Source organism: Thermobia domestica, chromosome 6, assembly GCF_964235325.1.
Source record: "Thermobia domestica chromosome 6, izTheDome1.hap1.1, whole genome shotgun sequence".
Classification (NCBI taxonomy): Eukaryota; Metazoa; Arthropoda; class Insecta; order Zygentoma; family Lepismatidae; genus Thermobia; species Thermobia domestica.
This window is the reverse complement of record NC_137459.1, coordinates 203,314,922-203,341,189: the sequence shown is the minus strand read 5'-3', so window position 1 is coordinate 203,341,189 and position 26,268 is coordinate 203,314,922. Positions and strand designations below refer to the sequence as shown.

The 26,268-nt window shown below is 36.2% G+C and overlaps 1 protein-coding gene across 24 annotated transcripts in view; it reads left to right on the top strand.

Annotated features, from left to right (window-relative positions):
* The window catches only part of FoxP (forkhead box transcription factor P), a 1,320,908-nt gene that overhangs the window by 1,247,798 nt on the left and 46,842 nt on the right, over positions 1-26,268 (top strand). For all 24 annotated transcript variants that reach the window (XR_014131897.1, XM_081762611.1, XM_081762608.1 and 21 more), the window contains one exon: positions 20,363-20,463. Coding sequence is in view for 22 of the 24 variants with exons in the window: in XM_081762611.1 (XP_081618737.1) it covers positions 20,363-20,463 (101 nt within the window). In the remaining 2 variants the exon portion in view is untranslated. Of the gene's footprint in view, positions 1-20,362; positions 20,464-26,268 lie in introns of those variants that run through there.

The window sequence follows — 26,268 nt, the reverse complement described above, 5'->3', positions numbered from 1 at the left end:
ACTTCTCCGTTAACAAAACAGTCGCAGTAGAAAATAAGTAAAGTTCCAGATAGATTTTATACTGGAAACAGTAATAATAAATGTATTCTTTTTTTTAAATCACGATACATGTACATTTGAATAACTTTAATCCAGGTCGCTCGGAATAATTTTAAATCGGTATTAAATTTAATATATATATATATATATATATATATATATATATATATATTGTTTATATATGAACTTTTGTACAAAAGTTTATAAGAGACTAACTGTTCAGTTTGCATATTTCGAGTCTAGGCGCTAATAAAAGTTTACTTCGATATTAAACTTAATATACTGGTATTATTTAATGTACTCACGTTGCATTCGGAGTTAAGTTTCGTTGTTCGGATTCTCCTGATTGTGTGAAAGATTATGTTGAGAAGTCTTATCTTAAGACAGCAATGCTGGTGTTAAAAAAAAGAAAAAGAGAGAGAACGCTCAACCATCCATGGTGGGAGATCTGATGTCCCATAGCAACATGCCGAACCGGCAATATGATAAATTGATTAAACTTGAAGATTAGAGAAGATACTAAGGTGCTCCGTTAATGGAAACTTCAGTCAAAGAAAGAAGCACATGCATTTAATACATTTTGCAATTAGTAGGTGTAATAATTTTTTCATGCAATAATATACCACTTATTTGTGGAGTTTTACTCAATAATTAAAAATTTGTCGTTTGAATGTTTTGTGAACTTTACTGTATTTTTGATACTTCATTTTCGTGTTAGTCTGTGTGAGGTTTTTCTCACTATAAACAATGTTCCTTTTATTAATATTTATTTCTAAAAAAATATTACTGCAATACAACTATTTTTAAATAACTTTTACAGTAAAGAGTTACCAGCATTGTATATAAAACTTAATATGTAATAATCATATGCTTGTGTGCTGACACTTTCATCAAAGTTGTAAACGTAAGTAAGAACAAGGGTAGCAAAGGCAGTAAATCGTAAGTAGATAACAGGTGTACCATTTTATGTATATCTTGAACTGAATCAAATTAGTAATAAATTAGGTATCTACTTTTATATTCAACTTTAGTTGTATATGCTCAATGTAAGTAATTATTGATTGTACAAGAAATTTTCGAAACAAATTCTTCTTCTTATTGGCACCATTGTCAATTTATTTTGGTCGTATTTTGATGTCAATCATTACATACCAAGGATCATTTGCGATTTTATGTTCGTACTTAAAATACCTGTTCTTCACACAGGAAGAATAGGTTTATAGTAAATATCATAAATGTCTTCCCCCTTAGGATAAGTATTTCAATGAAAGTGTAATGACAAAAATATAGCAGATTCTCTACTGTTGACATAAATTTTGATACAAAGTATCTCCCCCCCCTCCCGAGAATAATTCATTTAATCAAAGTGACATGATAAAAACCAACTTGAGAAGTGTATTATGTTCCAAAAGTTATTTCAAACGCATTAGTCAATTTACCATGACCATGAAAACTATGTATTTGAAACAAATCTAGGTCATTTTCGACATTTTATTTTACACTCCTTCTGCTCTTGTTGAACTTGATTTAAAACAAATCGAGTGTGTCTCTATTCATCTCAATGACCCCGACAACTATGAATTAGACACTAATATCGTTTGTTTTGGATTATTTTTTGTGTCACCTTTCCCTATCCCTCCTCTTCAAGAGGAGTTAGGGTTGACATACTCCCACTAGAAGTTGAAGTTGAACTTAAACGTAATTGGGAGTGTCATTTTTTACTTCAGCGAACCCGAAAACTATGGACTCGACAACACTATCCCGAGCTAGGAATTTTACGCACAAAATGTTAGCTAAAAAGGTGCAAAGTTTTGGGGAAAAGGTACAAATTACAAATGTAAATATTTACACGAACAGTACCAAAACTAATTTTATCATATATAAGGACTCAGAATTCACTGATATAAAAACAATCTGTCCAAAACAAGTCCCAATATAAAATGTTATTAAAGTTTCAAGTTTCGGAACCTATTAAAGCAGGTAACATTACACACTTCTTTTTTTCAGTGAGGCTGCACCTCCGCTCAATAAATAGGCTTGTGGCAATAAGAGTAGCATATTCGCCTTCACCGCGGGAGACCCAGGTTCGATTCCCGGTGGGAGCCCATCTGCTTTCATTCCCACGTTTAGATATAAATACATGTCTTATATAGTCTCGGTGCCAAACGTGACACATAAGTACCCCCATGTTAAACATCAATTAATAAATAAATAAAATAAATTGCTCGTATACTGTAACTCACGATTTTTCCCATTAATTCCATTTTCCTTACGTTTATGGATAAAATTCAGATATTAGTAAGCGGAGATAATAGAAAGCAATCCGTTTATGAAGATATTTCAAAAAATATAATAAAATAATAAAAAAGGTAAAAAGCAAAATTATGCTTGGTTTTGTTTATTCTGGCAATCATGCTTTCGGGGGATTTTTGCAGTAGCAGAGCACGATTGCGAAGCGAATTTGACAATTTCCAGCAAAGGAAGTTGGATCAGGGAACTAGAAAGTGGAGTAAAATATTATATTTATTTGTTTAAATCTAGTGTTTAGATTGTCTGTCAAACATAAATTAGCTTCTGTAACCAAGATGTCGTACTCAAATATAGAAACAAACAAGAAAACTCTTATTTTGAGATTGGTAGAGACATGCACCATTGCTAGAATACTAATGTATGTTAATAAAAAGGGAGCAAATTTAAAGTAGTCTTTGTGGTTAAATGCGTAGAGTGGCAGACTACAAGTTATTATGCTATTTTGACACAAGATCGAATCCCATCCCATCAAATCCATTTTTATTTATTTTATTTTTTTACAAAACATTATTTGATGTGTATAATTTTCATGTTAATAACAACCGAAACAATATAGTAAGGAAATAACTTATTGATATTTTCCTTTAATTGACATATTTATTCAGAATTAGAGTACTATTGGTAACAGTGATTGTTTTCAGTTAATGGTCTTGTATGCTTACTCCTTCCATCACCGTTTTTGCACAGCAGACCAACTTCAAGTCCTTCGGGTTTATGTGACTCAGGAGCAGAGAAAAACTACGCGGCCTACAACCTTTACAATCTTAGCACCAAACATGACCTGTTACAGCGAATGAAATATAAAAGCTTGATGTTATGAAAAAAGAAAAGCTGATGCGAAATTATTATTATTATTATTATTATTATTATTAGAGTACTGCAGTTTTTAAATAAGTCATACCCACAAGTGCCAGAAATGCCATCATAAGTCCGTGTAAGGAATAAAGAATGCTCTCTTTGAACAAAAATAAATTATACAGGTCTAGGTGCGTGGAACATAAATATTTCCAAAGGGTAGCATAGGTATAAACGATAATTATACCATTATTCTGAAATATACAGTAGCGTGAAAAATTGATATTAAAAGGATACAAAAAACAAACAAGACTTTTTCCTAGCATAACAACATATTAAACCTAAGTAATATTTTTTTTTTTTTTTTTTTTTTTTTTTTTGGATTACAGATTATTACCTTACTTGTCGGTGTAAGCCTACTCGTTTTCATTTCATTTCACTCGACGGAAGAAGAAATTGTGGTGATAGTGATAAAAATCGAATTCGAGAATCAATGAATTTAAGTTTCATGCTACCTACATGTCGAAAAAATGATTTTTCGATCTCTGTCCATCTCTTCGTCTGTCTGTTCGTCATTCTTTTACATGCACTCAACTAGAGACCATATCGATGAACGTATCTGGACCAAATCTTAGACATAAAGTTTTATTATATTCCATCGTTTCAAATTTTCCTCCGATACCTAAATGCAAGGGTAGTTTACTGAAGTATAAAAATTTAAAATAACAATTTTCTCAAAAACAGCTGTAACGATTTTGTTTATGTTTTGTAAAAAAATATACATTTTATTAACAACCCTACACCGTACTGTGAATCATTTCTCTGAAAAAATACAAAAGCTGTAATTTACTGTATAGAATGAGTTCCTTTTGCACAATTTTTTCAATCGCATTTACTAAATAAATATGTCACTAATAACCTAACAATATGGCATATATCATTCTTCATGTAAGCATTCAGAAAGGGTAGTTTACTCTTATATTGAGTTTACCCCCAACGATTTTCCCATTAACCTCTCGGGCAATTTTGTTCATATCTGGTAAAGAAATGTTTCATTTATAACCTAAAAGTACTGTATAACTTGTTTGTACCGAAAAAATCCAGGAGTGGTTTTCTCATTTTTTTTTTTTGTTTTGTTTTGTTTTGTTTTGTTTTGTTTTGACAATTTTCTTAGTAATTATAAAGACGAATATGTTCATATTTCAGTAATAAATATTTCGGTAGTAACCTTAGAATATGAGAACACTTGTCTTGAAAAAATCAATAAGAGGTAGATGTGATTTTTCCCCGACGATTTGCTTAAAAATGACTCAAGCTACTTGCTCCATGTGTCATACACAATATGGCATAAATCGTTTATCCTCAAAAATTACAGGTGGAGTAGTTTACTTTTGGGGGTGAGTTTTTCCCGATTATCTTCTCAGTGACAACTCAGGAGATGTTTATGTTTCATAAATAAATGCTACATAAGTAACCTAACGATATGGTGTAATTTCATCGTCCTGAAAATTCAGAAGGGGTATATTACTTTTGGGAGTAAATTTTACCCTGCGATTTTCTCAAGAACGACTCAGGCGATTTTGTGTGTGTTTCATAAATAAATGTTTTTTGAAAACAGAAATAACATAGCGTAACTCGTGTGTCCTCAAAAGATCAACAAGTGGTAGTTTATTCTTGGGAGTGACTTTTTTGATGATTTTCTCAGAAATTACTCAGACGGTTTTGTTCATAGTTTACAAATAATTATTTCTTTAATAATTCTAATACATGACATAAGTTATTTCTAACAAAAATATGCTCAATGTGTGCTTTACTTTTGGGCGTAAAGTTTCTTCGAACAAAGTTTACCAAAACACATTATTTTATTCATATTTTCCAAATAAATGTTTCAGTAATACCTGCAGTTTAGCACGATTCAGTTTAAGAAATTCGAGAGAGAAAGTTTAGTGCGTTCGGTCCGTACCCTTTCTTAAATATGTTTTTAAATGTTACACCTAATCGCAATTTTCCTAATCTTTTTAAATGTACTTTTTTGTGGCTAAGTGGTTCAAGTGCGTTCGTCATGGATTTGATTTCCGATGAGAGCGAGTGTATTTTCATCCAACGTTAAGGTATAGCTGACACGTCGGTGTAAAAAAATGTTTAAATAAGTCTAACTAAGCTAATCAATCATACAAACAGATAATACAATATTGTAACAAAAGAAATACTGACCAAAGCTTAAGAACACACTGTATTTTAAAACTATTATGTGTTACAGTTTCGGATATATACCATATCCCTTATCAGACACTATATGCACACTATAGAACAAATGAAGCTACAAACACATATATCGTCATCCTTATGAAAAAATTCTATTGGCTGAAGCCTTCAGCCAATCCTGTAGGTCCCCGTGTCCGTTTTCCAACCATTCACGTGCCGCTATTTTTGGTTCCTGTAAGACGCTTCTTTAATTTAGTCTTTTTTATAAGGATGACTATATATATATATATATATATATATATATATATATATATATATATGTCTGTATCTTCATTTATGTTCTATTGTGTATATAGTGTCTGATGAAGGGTATGGTAGATATCCGAAACTGTAGCACATAATAATTTTAAAATACAGTGTGTTCTTAAGCTTTGGTCAGTATTTCTTTTGTTACAATATCGAATCCAAAGCCATGGATAGTGTTATTAAATAATACAATGTTATGGAACTATCGAAGAAACGTTGTTAATATTGCGTAGGTGCGACTGAAATGTCCAACCGATATTTGTCAATTCCAAGGGTAACAAAAGAAATGAAAAATCCAATACCAGGTCAATCAGTGATTATTAGGTAAAAGTATACAACTGAAGAAGTGATAGAGATACCAAAAAAATATATAATTACTGGGAGACATGTTAGAAGTGGGTGATCGAGAGTTAAATACTGCAAATCATGGATAATCTAAACCTTCGTTTGAGGACGAGCATAGAAGCACGTATATATGTGTGCATTAAAGTGAACACTAGAACAATATCTGTTGAACATTGCTGGGGTCTTGGGGACAGGTTTGCAGTGCATTTCACGGGATTCGATATTGTGACGATCCTAGAGAACGTCTAAGACTTTCCACTATACACTATAAGTTAAATTCTTGCTTAATTTAAACTCTACTTGTTTAAATTTAACTCCTTGACTGCCAACATATCTATTGACCGTTATCACTTGTGCGCCACGGGCAACATTCCGCCAGTAATACTTTGTTTTCGCCTTTGTTTTAGCACCATAAATGTATAACTTTTTGTGTATTGTTTTGCATATACGCGGCGTGGACATTAAATTTTGACTTCTACGTCGTATGTATGCAACTGCATATTCATCTATAGAACGAACGCGACAAAAGTACAATATATTGTTTGTGTATGGAATTCTATACACATAGCAGTCAACGTGTTAACCCGTCAATGCCCAGAGTCACCTACAGGTGACACTACTTTAAAGGCGTCTTCTTCCTTGTACACTACGTCGACTTCAGAACTTTTTTGTGTGGTGATGCAACATATATAGGTAAGTAGCTGGTGCTACTGTGGTTCACTAGAACTCTCTGGTGGACAATTGGTGAACAAGAAGACGTCTTTAAAGTAGTGTCACCTGTAGGTGACATTGGGCGTTGACGGGTTAAGAAATGTATAATAATAATAATAATAATAATAATAATAATAATAATAATAATAATAATAATAATAATAATAATAATAATAATAATAATAATAATAATAAAAGAAAACGATCATTTACATAATTTATGAACATAAATTAATATTTATTAAAGCATGTAAGTACAATGGACTTAAGTTATTTCCCTCTCTATCTTTGAACGTAACAGCCCTTAGGGTGCCAAGGCGTGGAACCGGACTTATGGCACCCACGAATTTGGAGGTATGTAGGGTCAGCACATCGGCTCCCTTTGTTTTTAGTTCCACCGGATGCAGTTATTTCCCTTAGAAAATACTAGAAAATAGATTTTCTGTTACTATTAATGTAAATAACAATACTCATTCCCTCAGCATGACACTTTTGTCTCCTTAACTGTATACATACAGCTGGTCCATGGAAGAATTTTTGATAATAATATTAAATAAAACAAACCCGACAAATATTTTTGTAAATAAGTTTGCGTCACACCGTTCAATTTGCTCGGCACACCAGTGTGCCGCGTTACACCGGAATATTATTGTATGGCTTTCTCATTTTCCCAAATTATTTCAACAGCTTCAATTGAAATGGATTTATAATAATAAGAGAGCGAATTTAGTCTTCCTACCTTTTGATTTAGAAATAAGGTTCGCGAGAATTTTATAGAAAAGTAATACACAGAATTTTATAGAGTAGTTTGTTTTATTCAAAATTACATAATTCCTGTAATTGTTTGAGGTTGAAATTATTTATAGGAAAGAGAGAGATACTATTTTACGAAAACTTGAAAAGGAACACATTCATTTAAAATACCAGCTTTTCATGAAAGATTGCTTATACTTCCTTTCAAGCTTTTCAACGATTTTGGCTTGTAGGTTAGTTGCAATCGCTCAAAAGCAAGCGGGCAAATTCACTCCTAGTTTTTCATATTTCAGGAAAACCTGAGTTAATAATAATAATAATAATAATAATAATAATAATAATAATAATAATAATAATAATAATAATAATAATAATAATAATAAATTAATTAATTAATTAAAAAAACATCTGAGCTTAGTGCATTGGCAAAATTCCACGAATTAAAAAGAATTTCTTTCCTTCTCGTGTAAGTTTAGAAGGACTAATGCTGCTGCTTTCAATATACAGAGAAAGTTTCAAACTGTCAAATGATTAGCTACATAAAACGCCCTAAGCAACGTTATGTAGTATAGAGTCTTTACTTCTAGGTTGTCTGAAGAACACTTGTTTTAGCACAGAAAAAAAATACAGAAAATACTAAGTTTTAACCTAGGTAAAGAGTTTGCTTTTGTGTGTTTATGTGCTGGACCCTTCACACAGGCACGCACGCAGAAAAAAGAGAGCAGCAGTCTTTCTGAGATTACAACTCGCGTAACATGCAAATATCAAAAAGTGTTATGCTAGTTGAAAGACTAAAGGCCAAGTCATTGTCAAGGTTTTATAGCCTTATATTGGTAGCCAATCCAAATACTAGTTTCTAAGCTTTACGATTACGTATATGAGGTAACCCATTCGAAAAATCATTATATCGGTGCAATGGCAGAGAACGGGAATTCCAAAAGGAAAGTTCTTGTTTAGGTTCAAGAAGGCACAGTGCAAAGCAAGCCGCTGAAATATGTGGGATTTCCCCACGAACTGCTGAATTTTGGGTACAGCGATATCGAGAGACACGGGAAGCTGCGCGCCGTCATGGAAGTGGGCGAAAAATCTCTCCTGAAAAACACCAGACGCTTGTGAGAACTGCTGTCGAAAGATCATTCCTCACTTCCAGACAATTGAGCCAAGCAGCAAGTTTTCCTGCGTCTGGATACCGTGAGCAGATGGCTGAGGGCTGCTAATCTCTTTACGAGGACGGCAGAAGTTAAAGAGTTCCTGTCGGAAGGACACATTCGACGGTGCCTTGCATTTGCTCAAGAAAATGTGAATCGTGACTGAAAATATGTCATCTTCAGTGACGAGTGCACATTTCCTTTTTCAAATGATGGTCCCGTTATTGTGTACCGCCCAAGCGGAACGAGATATGACTCACGATACGTTTATCAAATAAGATTCTCTGGTAGGGTGTCTGCGTCCACTTGGGGATTTATCTTCTCTCATGGACTTGGGTTACTTCATCGTTTAGAGGGGAGATTAACAGCTGCGTAGTATTTACACATCCTCCAGGAAGTAATGCTGTCAGCTGTTCGCTTCCTCTATCCAGATGGAGTAATCCACTTCCAACATGATAGATCTCCGATCCATATGTCTCGATTGGTTCAAGGATGTCTTTCTATTGAAGTACATCTTGATGTCCTCGATTGGCCTCCCAGAAGGGCTGATATAAACCCAATCAAGAACGTGTGGTCTGAAATCAAGAGAATAATGAGAGATATGTGACTCTCATCTCCTCTAACCACACAAGAAAGTTTGTGAGTTAGTAGAAAAGGCTTGGGAAGGGTTGGCAGAAAGCCATAATTATATCAAAAGCTTATAGAAAGCATGCCACGACGGCTTAAAGCCGTAAGTGATCCAGAGGGACTTTAGGTTTCATACTGAATTCTCCGGGACAATTAATCAGCCCTTTTAGGGTATAAATTTTAAATTCCAAAATGTTAAATTAAAACACAAATTAACATAAATCCGTTATTCTAAATAGCGTTAAGTAAGAAAAAAAAGTTTAAAAATATGTGAATTTATTCGAAACACTGACCTTTAGCTTTCCGCTGCTCCATATCCTATTTCCTACAGAAACTACTTGAATGGCAGATTAAGAAGCACAGACTTAAGTAGAAAAATTATTGTTTTAACATTGTAGATAATCGACAGTACCGTAATAGGGTTATTCTTTTCTCATTTTAAAAAAAGTAAACTCAGGGAGGGGCAGGTTTAAGGAAAAAAAATATATTGCACAGAATTGTCGAATATTCAATGCAGTTCTGATTAATTGAGTAGGACACTGTAAATAGTTGACTGTTTAAAATGTAGTGGGAGGGAGAGAAATTTTACTCTATGGAAATGTCAAAAGAGAGATGTTAATGGTGTTAGTTAACTATTGTAGAAGTGAAGAATTTAAGGAAATTTCTAAAACTCTGAAATCACATATGCAAATTGATTGATCGTTAAGTACACCTCCAAAATCTGACTAAAGCAATGTTTTCAAATAACGTTGAATATTACCCCTACAGATCGTTATCAATTTAATGGAAACACGCCAGGTGTCTGGATGCCAACAGATAGTCGGTAATCGCAGCAACATATAGTCGGCGACCAGTTGTGCTAGACCAAACTCTGTACTACGAGAGAAGCAATAAAACGGCAGTGTACAGTGAACTAAGCAGACGGAGATAGTGTAAAATAGGCAACCTGTGTGATTTCGAAAGGTATTGTTGCCGGTCGGTTATATAGTCCGAGCGTGACAAAGGTGGCAAGTATGTTGGGTGTGTGGCGAAGGACAGTGTCAAAGTGATGAGGGGATACAAACACAACAAAACCACATCGGCTAAGAGGAACGGAGTTCGAAGAAAACTCTCAGTGACAGGTCCCTCAGCAGATTAAAGAAGATCGTTACTCTGAACCGTCGTGCGACTGAGATATAAGAGGCGGAAGAACTCAAGCATCACCTTCCAAAAACTGTCTTCACGATCACAGACCTATGCGAGTTACATGGACATAAGAAATATGGAGTCGGGTTGCACGGGCGAAACCGTTGACAAAGGACTATAGCGGCTTACCAAAACTTCAGTGGCGCGAGTATTTTTCAAAATTTCGGTGGGGAATTTCGCCACATTGGAATCGACGTTGTTGTTTGTGATCGTATCACGAATAACAGTCCATCCATTTGAAATGAATTACGGAACATAGTTAGTACCTATCTCAAGATTTTATCATGTCATAATGAATAACCGGCGTATCCGAAGGGGCAGGATAGTTCAAAATTTATGCCATAAATAAAGTATCTCATAGGTTTTTGTAATTACATGTTCATTGGAATGAGCGTCCTAAAGGAGTTCAAATATTGTCCATAAACCTTTTCACCGTGCGTACAGTGGTAAAATTTTGCATACACACATTAAAATTTTACAACTTAGTAAAGCGACTACCCTGTTGTGTTAAAATCAAATGTAAAGAAAAATTGGGGAGGATGAGATTCTTACCGTAGAAAGTTCAGTACGCTAACCACGATTTTCTTTTTAAAGAGTTCGTTCCATCCTCGCCCTATTCTTTCCATTGTCTCTTAACTTTTCATATTCTAGTCTATGAAAACTACACCGACAGAAAGCTACCTCATGGCTATTTTTTTTTTTTTTTTTTTATCATACTTACCTTCGGTGCAGGAGATCCGGGTTCTTTTTGATGAGAGATCCTGTGGTTCGGATCACATGTTAAGCTGTAGGTCAACGTCTTACATAGCCTCTGTGCTGAAGGGGACGCTAAACTCGAAATCACCAACTATCATCCGCATCAACCTAACGAACCAAGTCGACAGGAACATGAACAGAGAAAATTTAATTGAAATACTTTTTGGTTGATAAAATTTTAGTTTTTTTTTTAAAATCACTTGCTAATCTTTCTTTTAGTTTCAAAACTAGTTTAATTTTGCTTAACGATTTACTTTATTAAAATTTCGTGTGCAAAAACGTGAGTTTCAATTTTTTATCGACAAAAAGCAGTAGTTTCAAAAATACGTTAGTTCAAGTAATTATTTCAGTAAACAAATTTCAACATCAATCATGGACGAATTCAATTTTCTACATGTTAAGACAGATAGCTACTTCTTCAAACTTGTGACAAAGTCTTTGTTACCTTCTAAAGATGTAATGTGACAGATCTGTGTAAAGAAAACATTCTATTAACCGTAAGGTCCTCAGCCATAGGACAGTATTTCATGTGATAAGAAGAAAGGGAGGGGCGTGTAATGAAACATAACATAAATGAGAATTGAAGTCACGTAGTAGTTGTGAAGGATAATATGTATGCGCACGAAGAAAGTTTAGTTAGTTGTTGTCAAGCTGGTACCTGAAGATGACTGTTATTTTACGGCGGAACAAACATCAAAGGTGGAATCATAATTTTAAGTATAGGCTAGTTGCACCTTCCTAGTCATAACAGTATACTCATCTATAGGCCGCATATTCAAGGAGGATTTTAGACATCAATAAGGGTCACAATCCATGAAAAACATCATCACCATTCGAAGAGATCATTTTCTTTTATTTGCCATTTTGACATATTAAATTATTAGAAAACAGTTTTTTTTTTTTTTTTTTTTTTTTTTTTGAAAAAGCTGAACTTGTACTTCAATCACAATAACGCCAATGAAACACGTCGTGGCGCGTTGCGGCCACAGAAGCACCACTTCTCATTTGCCACTTTCCAACAAATAAACCCTCCTTCAAACTACACAAGACGTAACAACAGAAGCATAATTTCTCATTCACTACTTTTCAACACGTAAACCCTCTCTCCAGACTACATAACATAAGATGACCTAGATCATAGGATTTACAACAGCCAACCAGAGCGATTTGCTTTAAGATGTTCTTTTATAGAGCCTAATTTCAAAAGAATTGTAAGCATCCATCTTAGAGCATAAGGGGTGCAGATTTGGTCCAACTTCGCCCATTCAAATGACACACAGGATATGTAACTGGTCCTAAATATCTATGAAGGAGATTAAGATAAACCTCAATAGGACCATAAATACGCATAGATAAGCATGGGACTATAAGCACCCATCTTTAGACATAAGGGGTACATAAATGGCGCACGACGCCAATAAAAGAGAACCACGAGGGTACGAATGTGATCCATGTTGCCCTTCAAAAAGAGTAAGGCGATCATTTATTATGCCTATTTAAATGAACCACAGGGTGCGTGTCTGTTTTTCATTAGCCGTGCAAAAGAGTGAAGTACCTCTCCATAGGGCCATAAGCACCCATACTTAAGGATAGGAGAATAAGCAGCCTTTCTAAAACATAATAGGTACATGATTGGCCGACCCCATTCATCAAAGGCAACCTGAGGGATATATAACTGGTCCTCACTAGCCATGAAAGAGAGTGAGGTACTTCTTTATGGGACCAAAATACTAACCAAAGAGCACAAATAATGTAAAAAAGCGGAATCATCAGTTTCTGATAATTTTTTACTCATCCAAGGGAACAAGCTAGGATCCTCCAAATTTTCAAAGGTACATATTTAGGACCCATAGACCTTACGTACTTCTCTAAACTAAAAAAAAGTTATCACCCTATGACGTCAGACCACGTGACCAGTTAATGACCGAAGGTCATGTGGCCTCATGACGTCATGTTATGTGATCGGAGTCAATGACCGGGAGACTACGTGATCAGTGTCAATGTCCCGATGTCAAGTAATGACATATATCGTGACCGAGGTTAATGACCTAGATCACGTGACCAATTTTTCCGCCATTTTCAGTCAATCAGTGCAATTCGAGCTAACGCCTGTCAATACTACTCTTACTTTGTCTCTCTAGCAAATTCCTTATGTATCCACTGTGAAAAATAAATGAACAAAGACCAATTTATCCGTCTTGTAAGCAGCAGAATATCATCCGTCTACAAACACAATGCAATACTTTATCTATTTTACTTCTTTCACGTAGTCTAATAGCGGATTTTCACACGAATAAAGAATATTATACAAAATAATAATTTTGCTAATTCATACTCTGAAGGACTGAAAGTCATGGTAAACATACATAATAAATTACGAGTCCTTCTCAAGCATAGAGAAGTACAGCAACTCAATATGGCAGGGACTCGACAATTCGCTAGTAGTCCGCTGGAGGAATGCGCAGTCATAAAACCTGGATTGCCGTCCACAATTCGGTGCTTGTTGCAAGTGGAGGATCCTGTGCACAAATGGCCGGTTGGATGATATCCCACATTTGCTTTATATAGTTTATGTCCAGGTATCAACGGGGCCAAGTCATGTTGGAAATAACCAGAATGTTCTTCAAATCAGTCTTTTATGATTACGACCCGGTGCCATGGTAGATTGTCATTCCGGAAAATCATATTGTTGACAAGTTAAACAAAATAGATAAAGAACCGGAGATGGTAACGAAGGAAGTGGACAAAGCGATGATTGGCCAATAACGGTTTAAGCGGATCGGAAGACTTAAACCATGACATGTAAATACGCACCAAACCAGCACGGAGGCACCACCAGCTTGGAGATTACCTCGTTGACAAATTGAATCCATGGCTTTGTGAGGTCTGTGTCATATTCCGGCTCTACAACCAAAGCGTACCAACTAAGAACGTAACTCATCTTACCACGCTGCACGCTGCCAATCATGTAAGCCCTAATTCACGTGAGTCACCACTCCTGATAGTCAGCGGTTAGTAGCGGAACTGGCGTGGTTCTGCAGCTGCGATACCACATTGAGACCAAATTGTGCTACACTGACCTCTGAGATACATTATTCTGACATCCTGCATTGATTCGCACTCTACGTCATGCACTTTTGCTTGTCTGTTTTCCTAGATGATTCTGTTTAGACGTCGCCGGCTGCGATTATTCAGCACATGTGAGGGGCGACTGCGTCGATGGGTCGTAATGTATTCAATGCGGTACTCACGGTCCACCTTTGACACTGGTTTGAGAAAAGTTCAGTGTCCGAAGAATTTCCGAAATCCCATTTCCATTCATCTAGCACTAACTACCATCCCACACTCAAACGCCGATAGTTTCCGTCGGGTTGACATCACCTCGGTATACAATATTTCACTACACATACTGACAGTAATGAAACAGCTTCACGCCGTTCGACCGGTTTTCCGTGATGTTCCCGTGAGGGCAACTAACTTTCTATTGCTACCTCATGATTTTGGCACTTCATTGTATAATTCAAAGTGACATGCAATAATATATTCGCAATGTTACCTTGAAATATGTTACCAATAGGACAAATAGCACACAAATAGTAAATAGCAACGTAGCGTAAGCGGAATTACAGTAGATACCATCTGCTTACTTGAAATTTTAATCCATGATCCGAAGATGGTTTGATTGCATGTACTCTGGACAGATGCAAGATGAGTCATAAATTATACAAAGAGGAATTCACAAACACTTCAATTTCACACAAATAAGAAACAGTGCTGCGAAAAATGAATCAGAAATAATGTTAGATGAGTGACAATTAAATGTAAAAATTACAATTTAGAAATATAATGTCGTTAAGAAGCTTTGAGAGTATTACAAATATTTATATATTTTCAACTAGTTTCAAAGGCACACACACAAGAAAATAAAGCAAGTCCATCGTCACTCTTCTCCAAAATCATGGATTGTTTGTCGACTTCCAAAGACAGCGTAGTTGATGGAGATTACAGGAGAACGGCCTCCCTCAAGGAAGTGTAGTGGCCCCGATTCTGTTTAATATATATACGAACGACCAACATATTGCTTCAACTTCACGATTTTCTTGTACGGTGGTGATCTCACTCTGGCCACATAAAGGACATACTTTGAATCAGTGAATAGGTGGATGTAGCAAAGAAGGAAATGAAGAGAGTGGAGCACGAAAGAACTCACGCATTATATAGACGTGAACCGCACACGTAAAAACTGAAGTCCATTAAGTGTTTCCTAAAAGCATCAAAAGAACTTATAGTCACTGATGAAGAAGCCAGATTACAATTGTCGAAAGCTAAAATTATTCTTTCTTCTGACTGGAAAAGGATATAGGAAATTTTACCACCAGGCCAAGACAAAGGATGGCTAATATGGAAGTCTTTGAATAGGCTGAGATCGGGAGTAGGCAGATCTAGGGTCGGCCTGGCAAGATGGGGCTACCTAAAGAGGATGATACAAACAGCGATTGAGGAGAAGACCAGACTGTTAATCCAGTGAAGGTTAATCCAGACTGTGATCCAGTGAAGGTCAACATCCTGCAAAAAAGATTCCCTGTAGCAGGCCTCAGAATGCACTGATTGTGGTCAATTTTTGTCAAAAGTTATATATTTGTAACTGTAAACATATATATATGTTTCTGATACGAGAATAATAATAATAACAAGAAATAAAGTTCCATATATACAAGGCGAGCCGAAACTGTCCCGGTCCGAGCCCGGCTGTCAAATACAGCAATCTTTATTCTTTGGACAATGGGCAACTTGTCGTCACAGGGTAATAGAGTACCATCTATCTATCTATCTATGTATCTACAGTATATAGATAGATATACACATGGAGTGAAACTATAAGCTTCCGTATGCTTACGCCGGGAGGTAAGAGACGAAATACACAAATAGAAATGTATTTAATAATATCTCCTATTCATCGTCCATATTTTTCTGTAGAAGATACTGTGTGTAGCTTTTAGTTTGAAGTTCCCAATATACACATCACAGTAGAGGCGGACTGATCATAGGAGACATCATGATCTAGTATGAAAAGCTATATTTCAACTTATAAACTTTCCCCCTTATTTTATTGTGAGGAATCTTCTCTTACAGTTTGTCGATATAGTTCATTAACACACACATACACACAAACACACACCCATACTACGAGAGATCTGGAGAGCAGTCGTGTCCCACGGGAACTTCATGAGCTGCGAGTAAGATAACGAAAAGCCAGTTAACTTGTTAGATAGCCCTGATCATACTATCTTATTTTATTTTATTTTTTTAAAAATAATAATAAACTTTTTATTGGCGTGTTTCCGAGAAAATCAACTTTAAAATTCGCAACGACATCTCACATACTAAGCCAAATCGAACCATTCTGAACATAGAATATGTCGTTTTCACGTATTCCTTTATCATTTTCCATTTGAGTCAGGTGTGGAGGACAGACGAAACAGACATTCTCCGTTTTTTGTTTACCGTATTTTTCGTCCTTTATTGATTTCTTTAAAAAAAAAAAAAAAAAAAAAAAAACGACACTTCAGTGGGTATTTTATACAAAACACCCAGTACTTGTAAATGACAAACGGTTGGAGATGAAAATGATACAAAACCTGAGATAGGAAAACGTCGTAAGATGTTTCGAATTCATTGCTTTGCTTAGAGTCCCTATTATTGGGCCCCAGGAAGGGGGGCGATAATATTAGTTGATAAGAAAGTGAAATAAAATGAAATATTTCAGTTTAACGTCCCACAATTATGCCCTTTAGGAGACGATGATTAAGGCATCTGAATGAATGAGTGAATGTAAATAGGAATTGGACCATTTAACTGAATTTTGTCTTACTGTGCGACAATTCAAAATGAAATAATGGTAATATCGTGAGCGGCGCCTCTCACGAAAAGCTTTTTCCTACAGAAGTTCTGTTTTTCCATGATTCGTTCAATAGTGTAAAAAAGAATAAAAAATCTTGCTATCTAAAATTTGGAGGTTACCCTCCTGGCCCACTGTGGGGCAAGCAGAACGCTCTATTCGATGTGGCCTATGATATTTTCGTATCTCACGTTTTGATTCATGCTTTTATCTTCAACCATCTGTGATTTATAAATACTGGACGTTTTGGTCCAAAACATCCGATATAGTGTCCTTGGAAATATCAATGACGAAGACAAAATAAGTTAAACAGAAAGGTCCTAGTTCGTGGGAAGTAATTGAAAATCTAAAAGTCGTCATTTTCGGAATCACGTCAATAAGAAGTTTATCTTTTCCTGCATGATAGTACATATTATCAGGTGTATGTAACGAGCTAATTTCCTCTTCGGTATATCACTGGTATCTCGTGAGATTCCCATGTGAGTGCCTTATTGGGAGGAAAGCGCATAATGTTAAGGTCCTCTTAATGACGAGACTAGCGGCAAATATTGTTTGGATTTTATAACCTCGTATTGGAAGCCAATATCAAAATTTGTTTATAAGGTTTTAGAGTTTCAGTTGGTAAATTCGCTAACCAATTCTAAATATCACGCTTTCATAGTAATGGCGGAAAACAGGCGCGCACTCAGAATTCTTTATTGGGAGGGTTCCAAGCTTGGGGGAGGGTCCAATACTACAAGGCACTAAGTCTGTGTAGTACTGAACGTGTATTATTCTGACCCGGAAAGACTATAAGTAATTGTAAAATACTTGCACCTATATTTTCAGAAAAACTGATCGATTGTTTTTATAAGAGAGGGTACAGATGAAATGTAAGATCAAATTTTCATGCTATATCAACCATTTTCCTCTTAAACAAGCATAGTTTCATTGAGAAAGTGTTGAGTTAGGAAGTTTCATTTTCGGGGTGGTTCGGACATGGTGAACTCGCTCACCCCTGTGAGTGCACCTCTGGCGGAAAATGGGACTGAGAAAGACCAACGCTGTGGTTTTAGTGCAGATAGGACAGTGCTAATCAAGGAGCTGAAATCGTAGTATTTCTGTACGCCCAATTTTCAGCATAATATAGAGACAAAGGGGACGTTGCGCGCCGCACTGAAAATGGGAGAAGGCGTGCTACTATTCCTAAGCAGAATTAAAATGTATGAGATTTGCCGAAGAGGAACCATTCTTCATTTGTAGATAATTAGGCAAACAGGAATATTTCTTGTGTCTCGCAATACTGGAAAGATGTGGCTAAGACCAGGTAACCTTTTTGGCGGGAGGGCGGTAGTTAAATTGCTGTCGGAAGGCCACTTCAAACACATACTGTATCTCTTCCACAAAATAAACTGCAACCTCCTATAAGCCAACTCCGGTATTCCTAATTATTTTAACTGTAATAAAATGTTTTTTGTCAAAATCTTAGGCAAAGGGTTTGTTTATGGCTACTCAATGATGTTCCTGTTTTATAATTTGTCGTGAGACTTTGAATCAAAACTCTCCATTGAGGCAAAATCACCTGGTAGCCGAATTATTATTATTATTATTATTATTATTATTATTATTATTATTATTATTATTATTATTATTATTATTATTATTATTATTATTATTATTATTATTGGCTTCTGCTTCTCACTCTTACTCCCAGCACGGGGAGGTTATGACATTCTAATCCTAACTATGTATACAACTATATGAACTGACTGACATAAAATAAAGGGTACTTCCGGTTGAAGTGGAAAGTTGAAATTTGGTATGATTGTAGCTTTTCGGGACTAACCCGCAGAAAAATTGCCAAAGGTGAATATTTGTAAGTTTTGGGGGCTCTAAAGGGGCGATGAAGAAGTTTTATTTTTTTTAAACCAATAATCTCATATTGTAGATACTTGGAATAAAATACTTGTAGGCCGAGGAAAAGCGGGTGTCTGGAGGCGGAGTCCCCAGCAAGCCGAAGGCTAGTCTCTGCATGTAACTATTATTTCAATTGTGATAAACATACAACTATAACTTCGTAACCAAGTCTCATTATCTTCCTCAGTAGTAGTTTGATTTATCTCGCGGGGAATTATCGCAAGATAAGAATCTGGCACACACGACTGTTTGCAACTGATCTGTGGTATTAGTTTTCACAGTTCTTTCTTTGCTTGGGTTTGTTCTTCTCCAAATTGATTGTATCGAGATTTTTATCTATGCTTTTGTTCTCCTGGTGTGATTCTTTTTTATACAGTTGGTATTTATTTGGTTGTATATAGTGCCTATAGTCGTCTGGTTGGCACCCTTCTTTCAGCTCATTTGTATCTTATTTAGTTAGTTTCCTAGTATTTTACTTGGTGACATCCACCCATTCTATTTTTCTAGAAACAGTTCATATACTCCCCTTCTATACCGTGTAGTATCTTCTCTTCTTTTGCCGAAGATATGCTCCCTGTATTCTGCTTTCCTGCGTATTTCTTTTGTTTGGGTGATCCGGTTTATCGTCCTGAAATCCTACAATTATTAGTTTGCATATCATCATGTCAAGCACAGGTTTCAGACATGTCCTGCCGCTCCCAAGACAGCGGGTTTTATAGATGCTTTCTTTCTTCTTCTCCATGTCGTAAGAGTGCGTTCTAACGGGTGTTCAACAATCGCTATTTAGCTCATGATGATCGTGTGACTTCGTTGGGTTGCCAGAGGCTGACTTCTGAATGGCAACATATACTTGCCATATCATAATGAGGTTACAGGCTTATGTGTAATTTGTTTGGAGTCCCTACCAGATGTTTCCAGTACCAGTAGCCACTCTAGTCTCCTTGTCCTGTTTAGTCTACCAGTCTGGTTGGGGGCTGCTTACTGGTTAATCGCATCTAATCTTTGTATATCCAGAAGCCGTTACACTATTTGCCAATCTGTGGCATGCAGCATATTGCGTTTAGGTTGTTATGGCTACATTATTATTATTATTATTATTATTATTATTATTATTATTATTATTATTATTATTATTATTATTATTATTATTATGTGAAAAGAAAGAAAAAAATGTTGAATACTTTACTTAGTGTTTCACTGTGTAGCCACATGTGAGATCACTCAATATTTATCCCATTCCTTATTTTGCTGAGAACTGAGTTCTAACATTCTCGGCTTTAGTAGATAAACATGTATTTTTTCTTCTTTTTTTTTTTTTTTTTTTTTTTTTACTACTTTAATGATGCGCAAAAAGCATTTTAATAAAACTATAATATATATATTTCAGGCTGCGTTAGCAGAGAGCAATCTTCCCTTCCTGAACAACTCAATGAGCACTTCAACAGCAACCAGTCCAGAAAAGGGACCATCACCTCTGTCAGATCACAGGTATGATTTAGCGTTGAAGGAAAGGTTAAGCATGTATATATTGAAGTGTAATTTTCATAATTGAGTAGGCAGTTAATTCGTAGTATATGTGAAGAATAAGAAATAATGGTGACATGTTGGATCAGAAGATCTTGGCCATACAATGTTTACTTAAAGACAATGAAAATCAACCCAATTAACTGACATGCGAAAATATTAGATGCAGTCAAACATTTAATAATTTAGGATAATCATTTATGTCCCACTGGAAGTGCGTCTCTAGGTTTTTATGTTTTGTAAGAGCTTGAAGTCATGTTAATTTTACAATGTAGCTGCAATGCATTGGGTTGATGTGATTGAAATGTCTATTTAACATCTGGTAGGAAAACATTTTGCCTAATGGAACCAATGAATACACTCAGGTCACACATACGACGTCACATACTCCATACATGTCCAGGAAATAAGCTGGGGTTCCCAGTCGGTCAGAAGTGAATATGTTGTTGAACGGAGTCATATGGAAGTGCACCATGAACACACAATTGCAATTGACTTTGCTTCTCGAATTGAAACTGTGATATTCTGCAGATTTAGCCACATATAACATCAACAGTGAATTTGGCCAGGAGTGGTGAATGAACGTGCCATATACTTGTGATTTGTGAAATTATTTACTGGTGAACAACATTAAAAAATGAAGCCGCTGAGCCACCGACCAACAGCATGTGATGAGCTCCTCAGGAACACCGTAGAAGCAGACCCTCTCAAAAGTGTACGTTGAATTATAGACTCATTTGAAATACGTCATACCACTGTCTTTCGGAGGCTTGACGCAATGGGTAAAGTAAAAAAGTTGAACTCACAGGTGCCACATGGATTGACACTGGTGAACAAGAGTTGATACCTGGAGATATGTAGTTCTCTGAGTGTACAGAATAATCAGGAAGGTTTCATGCATCGGATTACCACTCCTCATGTAAATTTTATCCGCTACGACAATGGTAAACGATCAGGACAGTGAAAGGGTCAACGCCCAAAATTCTTTCCATAATCACTAGTTTATCTGCAAAAAAGTTATTGATGTATTGGCCTATAGTGGAAGTGATCCATTATGTGCTCTGTTGAGGCGAAACCATCAATGCGGACCGATGCAGTGCTGAATTCCGTGAAATATATACTGCAGACTTGCTAGCAAGCGTGCAGCAATGATCAATACACATGCTGTCCTCATGCTGTGTACCCACATATTGCCCAAAGGACGGTGCAATCTCGCCATGAGTTACGATATGCAGCATTTCAGCATTTCCTCACTCATTGTATTTTCGTGATGTCTCTCCCACCGACTACCATCTCTTCCGGCATCTAGATCTTTTCTTGCGAGAGTAGAAATTCAGTTACGACAGCACGGTTCAACGTATGGTTGAAGACTCCTTTGCATGTCAGGCTTCAGACTTGACTGACAGGTATTGTAGTTTTCATTTTTTCGGCCTTTGAAAGTGACACGAGTCAGTTTGACATTTCAGTCACACCAACCCAATTGTTAGATTTGCCATGCGCCATGAACAAAATTTACTACCATTAGATTTTATGAATCATAAAAGTGAAATAATCCATTTCCTAACTATTTTTTTTTTCTGCAGAGAACGGTAGCGATAGCATACAACGTAAATATTAGTTGATTCCTAATAAGCATATCAGGTTGTCTAAAACAGTATTGAGATTTTGGAGGCCAAAGTTGAGAATACATTTGTTATGATTTAAAAATAACATTATGAAATGATATGTGCACCATTTTGTTTGGTGATCTGCTATTTTTCCAGCAACATTATAATCCTGTCACTATAGAACTTCTGTGGTTTCTTGTCCAAAAATTGTGACACGTGGTTTTCCCATTCCTCTTTTGAAACTAATACCATTCAGTGAGTTCTACAGAGGCCAAAACAAATTATAGTCTGATGAAGCCAGATCCGGGCTATATGGTTGATGCATTAAGGCCCTCCCAGTCAAGTTCTCTCAATTTCTGACAGATTGTTAAAGATATATATGCAGTCTGGCATTGTCAGCGTGGTATACGACACCTTTTCTGTTGACAGTTCCGGTCATTTATTTTAAATTGCTGGGTGCACTCGCTCTAATTGCCGACAGTACATATTCAGGCCTTCGTTTTGCCCAGCGGCAGCGCCTTGTGATGCACTATGCTCTTCCAATCCCACCAGACACACAGCATATCCTTCCTGGGAGTTAGTGTGGACTTTGCCACAGTCTGTGGAGCGAACATAATCTTTTTTGCACATCGTTGTATAGTTTATCCACTTCTCATCACTCGTGATCAACAGCTTCAGAAATGATTCGAGTTTGTGACATTTCAGTAGATGGAAACTCTATCAAGTGTTTTGGAGTTAGATCGTGTGGAACCCAAGCGTTGAGCTTCTTTTTGTAATCAGCGTTTTCCAAATGGCTTGCCATTGTTTGGTGGTGGATGTTTAGGTCTTTGGAGAGCAGGAATTTTTACATGTCTTACTCACTATTGAAATCATATCATCCACTTTTGCTGTAATTTGCCGCCCACTGAGAGGAGCATCTTGGACATCGAAATTTCCAGAAAGAAAAGCGATAGAACCGTGTTTTGGCTATTGTTTTGGATAACGTATCTTCTCCAGTGTCGATTTGAACGCCTTACCATTCAGTAGTAAGTGGAGCACTTACCCAAACTATTCGCTAATTTCTCGTTGGAGATCACTTGATTACTTGGATTTGTTGTTGGTCATGTGGTATTTTGGGTGGAATTTTGAGTATAGGGTCACATGGTATTTTGGTGCGAATTTTGAATATGGGGTCACGTAACATGAGGCATGAGTTTTGAATTAGTGCCCCTGAGTCATGTATGTTTTGGTGGAATTTAAAGTATGACGCGAGAATGTTGAATTCGTGACGTAGTATTTTGGCTGAAAGTTTAAAGTAGAGGTCACCTGATATTTTGGCACAAATTTTGAATTTTCACCCCACTGGGTTTTTAACTCCCGATCATAGTCCAAGACAGGTGCCATGATTTAGTGCTATGTAAGACCATTTCACCGCTTTGACTAAGGAACCAGGAAAACTTCCCTCTTGATTTTTGGCATTGAGAGTACCTCGTAGAGCTCATGTGATTCAGATCCCAGGTTCATGTCTCATACCTATAGCACTGAAAAGATAATAAACGAGAGATTTTCTCGTGTTCAGCGTATGTGTTATCATCACGAGAAGTAGGCCTACGTGTTTGATTCCCGGATGGAACGCCATGGAACGCTTTTTGTGACATCATAATAGAAAAATGTAACTACTTTATCTAACAGTGAATAGATGTTTATTTCATGAGCAATCTTGTATCCAGCAGTATATTAGTATTTGAGTTTGAATACTACACTTGCATATCTTCCTCTTGTTGGGGACATTTCTTGACTGTTTTTCAGCAGTGGATGGATAGTCTTTATCCAGCAATAGATTAACATTTAAGTTTGAATACTATACTTCGTTTGTATCCCTCTATTAGGGAACGCTTTTTGTGACATTGAAATCAAGATCAAATGTTTGACGTATCTGATTAAAGTTAACTACTTTTTAATTTTTTATGTATATGACACAATATTTCAAAGTCGTATGTGAGGGTAAACAGAACACTTATTTAAATATGCGTAATGATGAAGATCGTGTACTACACTTGACCTTCACACTCTCCGCTAGTATCAATCAGATAACACATTACAAGACAGATGATGGAGAGGAAGGAGACATTTTAACCCGGCATAAATATACTTTCAGGAATAATTTTAACTTTTGCCTAGGTGCCCTTTATATTTTCATTATTAAAAAACAATATTATAATATATTTTTTTGTCCGAACTATTCAGGATAATTTTTAAGTTTTGTTTTCGAGTGATGCCTTTTGCGGAGGAAAGTTTCGCGCGCAACTGAATTTAAATAAAAGTTATCTTTATCTGAACTTTACTACTGGGCTCTTTCTATAAGTTCACCATTTGGCAAGAAAAATTGAGCAATTGTATCACTGCGAAAAGTTTGTTCAGTTCTATATTATTCAGTTTCTCATTCTGGGTTGTGCTTTTTTCTCAAGGAAGGAAAACAAGAAGACCAAGTATTTTGTGCAAAGTGTCAAATATTTATGTGCGGGGTGTATAAGGAATGTATAACGTACTCTAAGATCTGTGTTCAGGCAGATTCAACAGACCTATAGTCAGGCGACTGCCCTGGTTCCGTGTGCACTGAAAGCTCCCTCTGTTTGACTTCAGATTCATGTTTGGTGTGGTCCACTTGTTTTTTTTTAAAAATGATCACATGATTTGAGTGCAGTCGGTAAGGTTGCCATCTTGGATTCCAATATCGCAACCACGCGACTACATCTATTTATGTTTATACAGTAATATGTCATCACAAAACTGAGATACAAACTTGATTCGATTCTGGTGCCAAATTAAAAATAATTCATGTTTGAAGTAATTTGAGTTAATATTGTTTCTTTAGGTTGCCGACATTTTTCAATATGGCGTCTATTATCGTAATAAAATAACTTTCTCAGTTCTATTATATTCGTTTTATAGTAGATTACTACGAAACTTCCAGAGATACGGAAAACACTTGAAGTAAACGTTATTGAACATAATCTCACCTTTCAAACACAATCTTACCTATATTATTTGTGTATTTTAAAAATTGAGGGAGCTAGGTCATTTTGTGTAGCCCAAGGTGTTGAATTTTGAGAGCTTACATTGCGCTAAACAAAGTGGCAAGCAAATACTCTTACAAATAAAGACGGGAAAACATTTGAAAAGGTGCCTGCTATTGTAACATGTTGTTTGGGAACCCTGCACCTCCTGGTGGAAATAGAATTTGAACATTGACTTACAAAACGTCATCAATATGGCTGCCAAACTGGAGCGTGCTGTAGTCCCGTGTGCACAAAAACGTACTCTCTGTTTTACTTCAGATTCATGTTTGAGGTGTTCCACTTCTTATATATAAAAGCGGTTACGTGATTTGGGTGTGGTCTATAAGGCTCCATCTTGTATTCCAATATGACCGCTCTGTCGCCCTGTGTATTTTACATTTATGTCCACTTTGTCGCAAAATTTCGCGTCCGACGAAAATTTTTCATCTGAACAAAAGTCAAGGAAATGCTTTCCGATTTTGGTTCAAACAAACTAGCAGTGTGCATCTCTTTCGTGTTTTGAAGGCGTCTACAGAATCGCTAGAAATACTCAACTGTTGTTACTAGACCAATTTAAAAATATCTTCATTGGGTTGGGAGCTTTCCACTTCTCAAAAGAAATCATGAGCTGTCTCGATCATTATCTTCTGGATAGTGATGAGAAAGTATTTTTTGAGACTGAAACACTTGGACCACACGTTGTAAAGAGTATTGTAAGTGAAACTCACCATTCACGAGGGTAGAGAGGTTTGAGCTTCATATCAGAAACAACGCTGCGCTTACCGCGTTATCATTTCTTAAACATAGAAACACAACACATCCTTTCTTGAACATAAGTTAAGAACTGCAGCGTCAGTAGTACTACTGAATTTATCCGTTGATTGCAAACGCGTAAGTGAAATGCAGAAAAACGTGGATTCTGTTAAAAATCAGTTGCCTGCTTATGATGAATCCTTGAGGACATTTCTACGTAATGGCACGCAAACCAGTGACATATTCAAATACTGGTATCAGTTTGTATCTTATCTCGATCCAATGTTACAAAACTTAACTCGTGCACTCAGAGAAGCAAACTGGGAACTGTTTGTTGACATAGTGATCAAAGCAGTTTCCTTGTCGTTTGC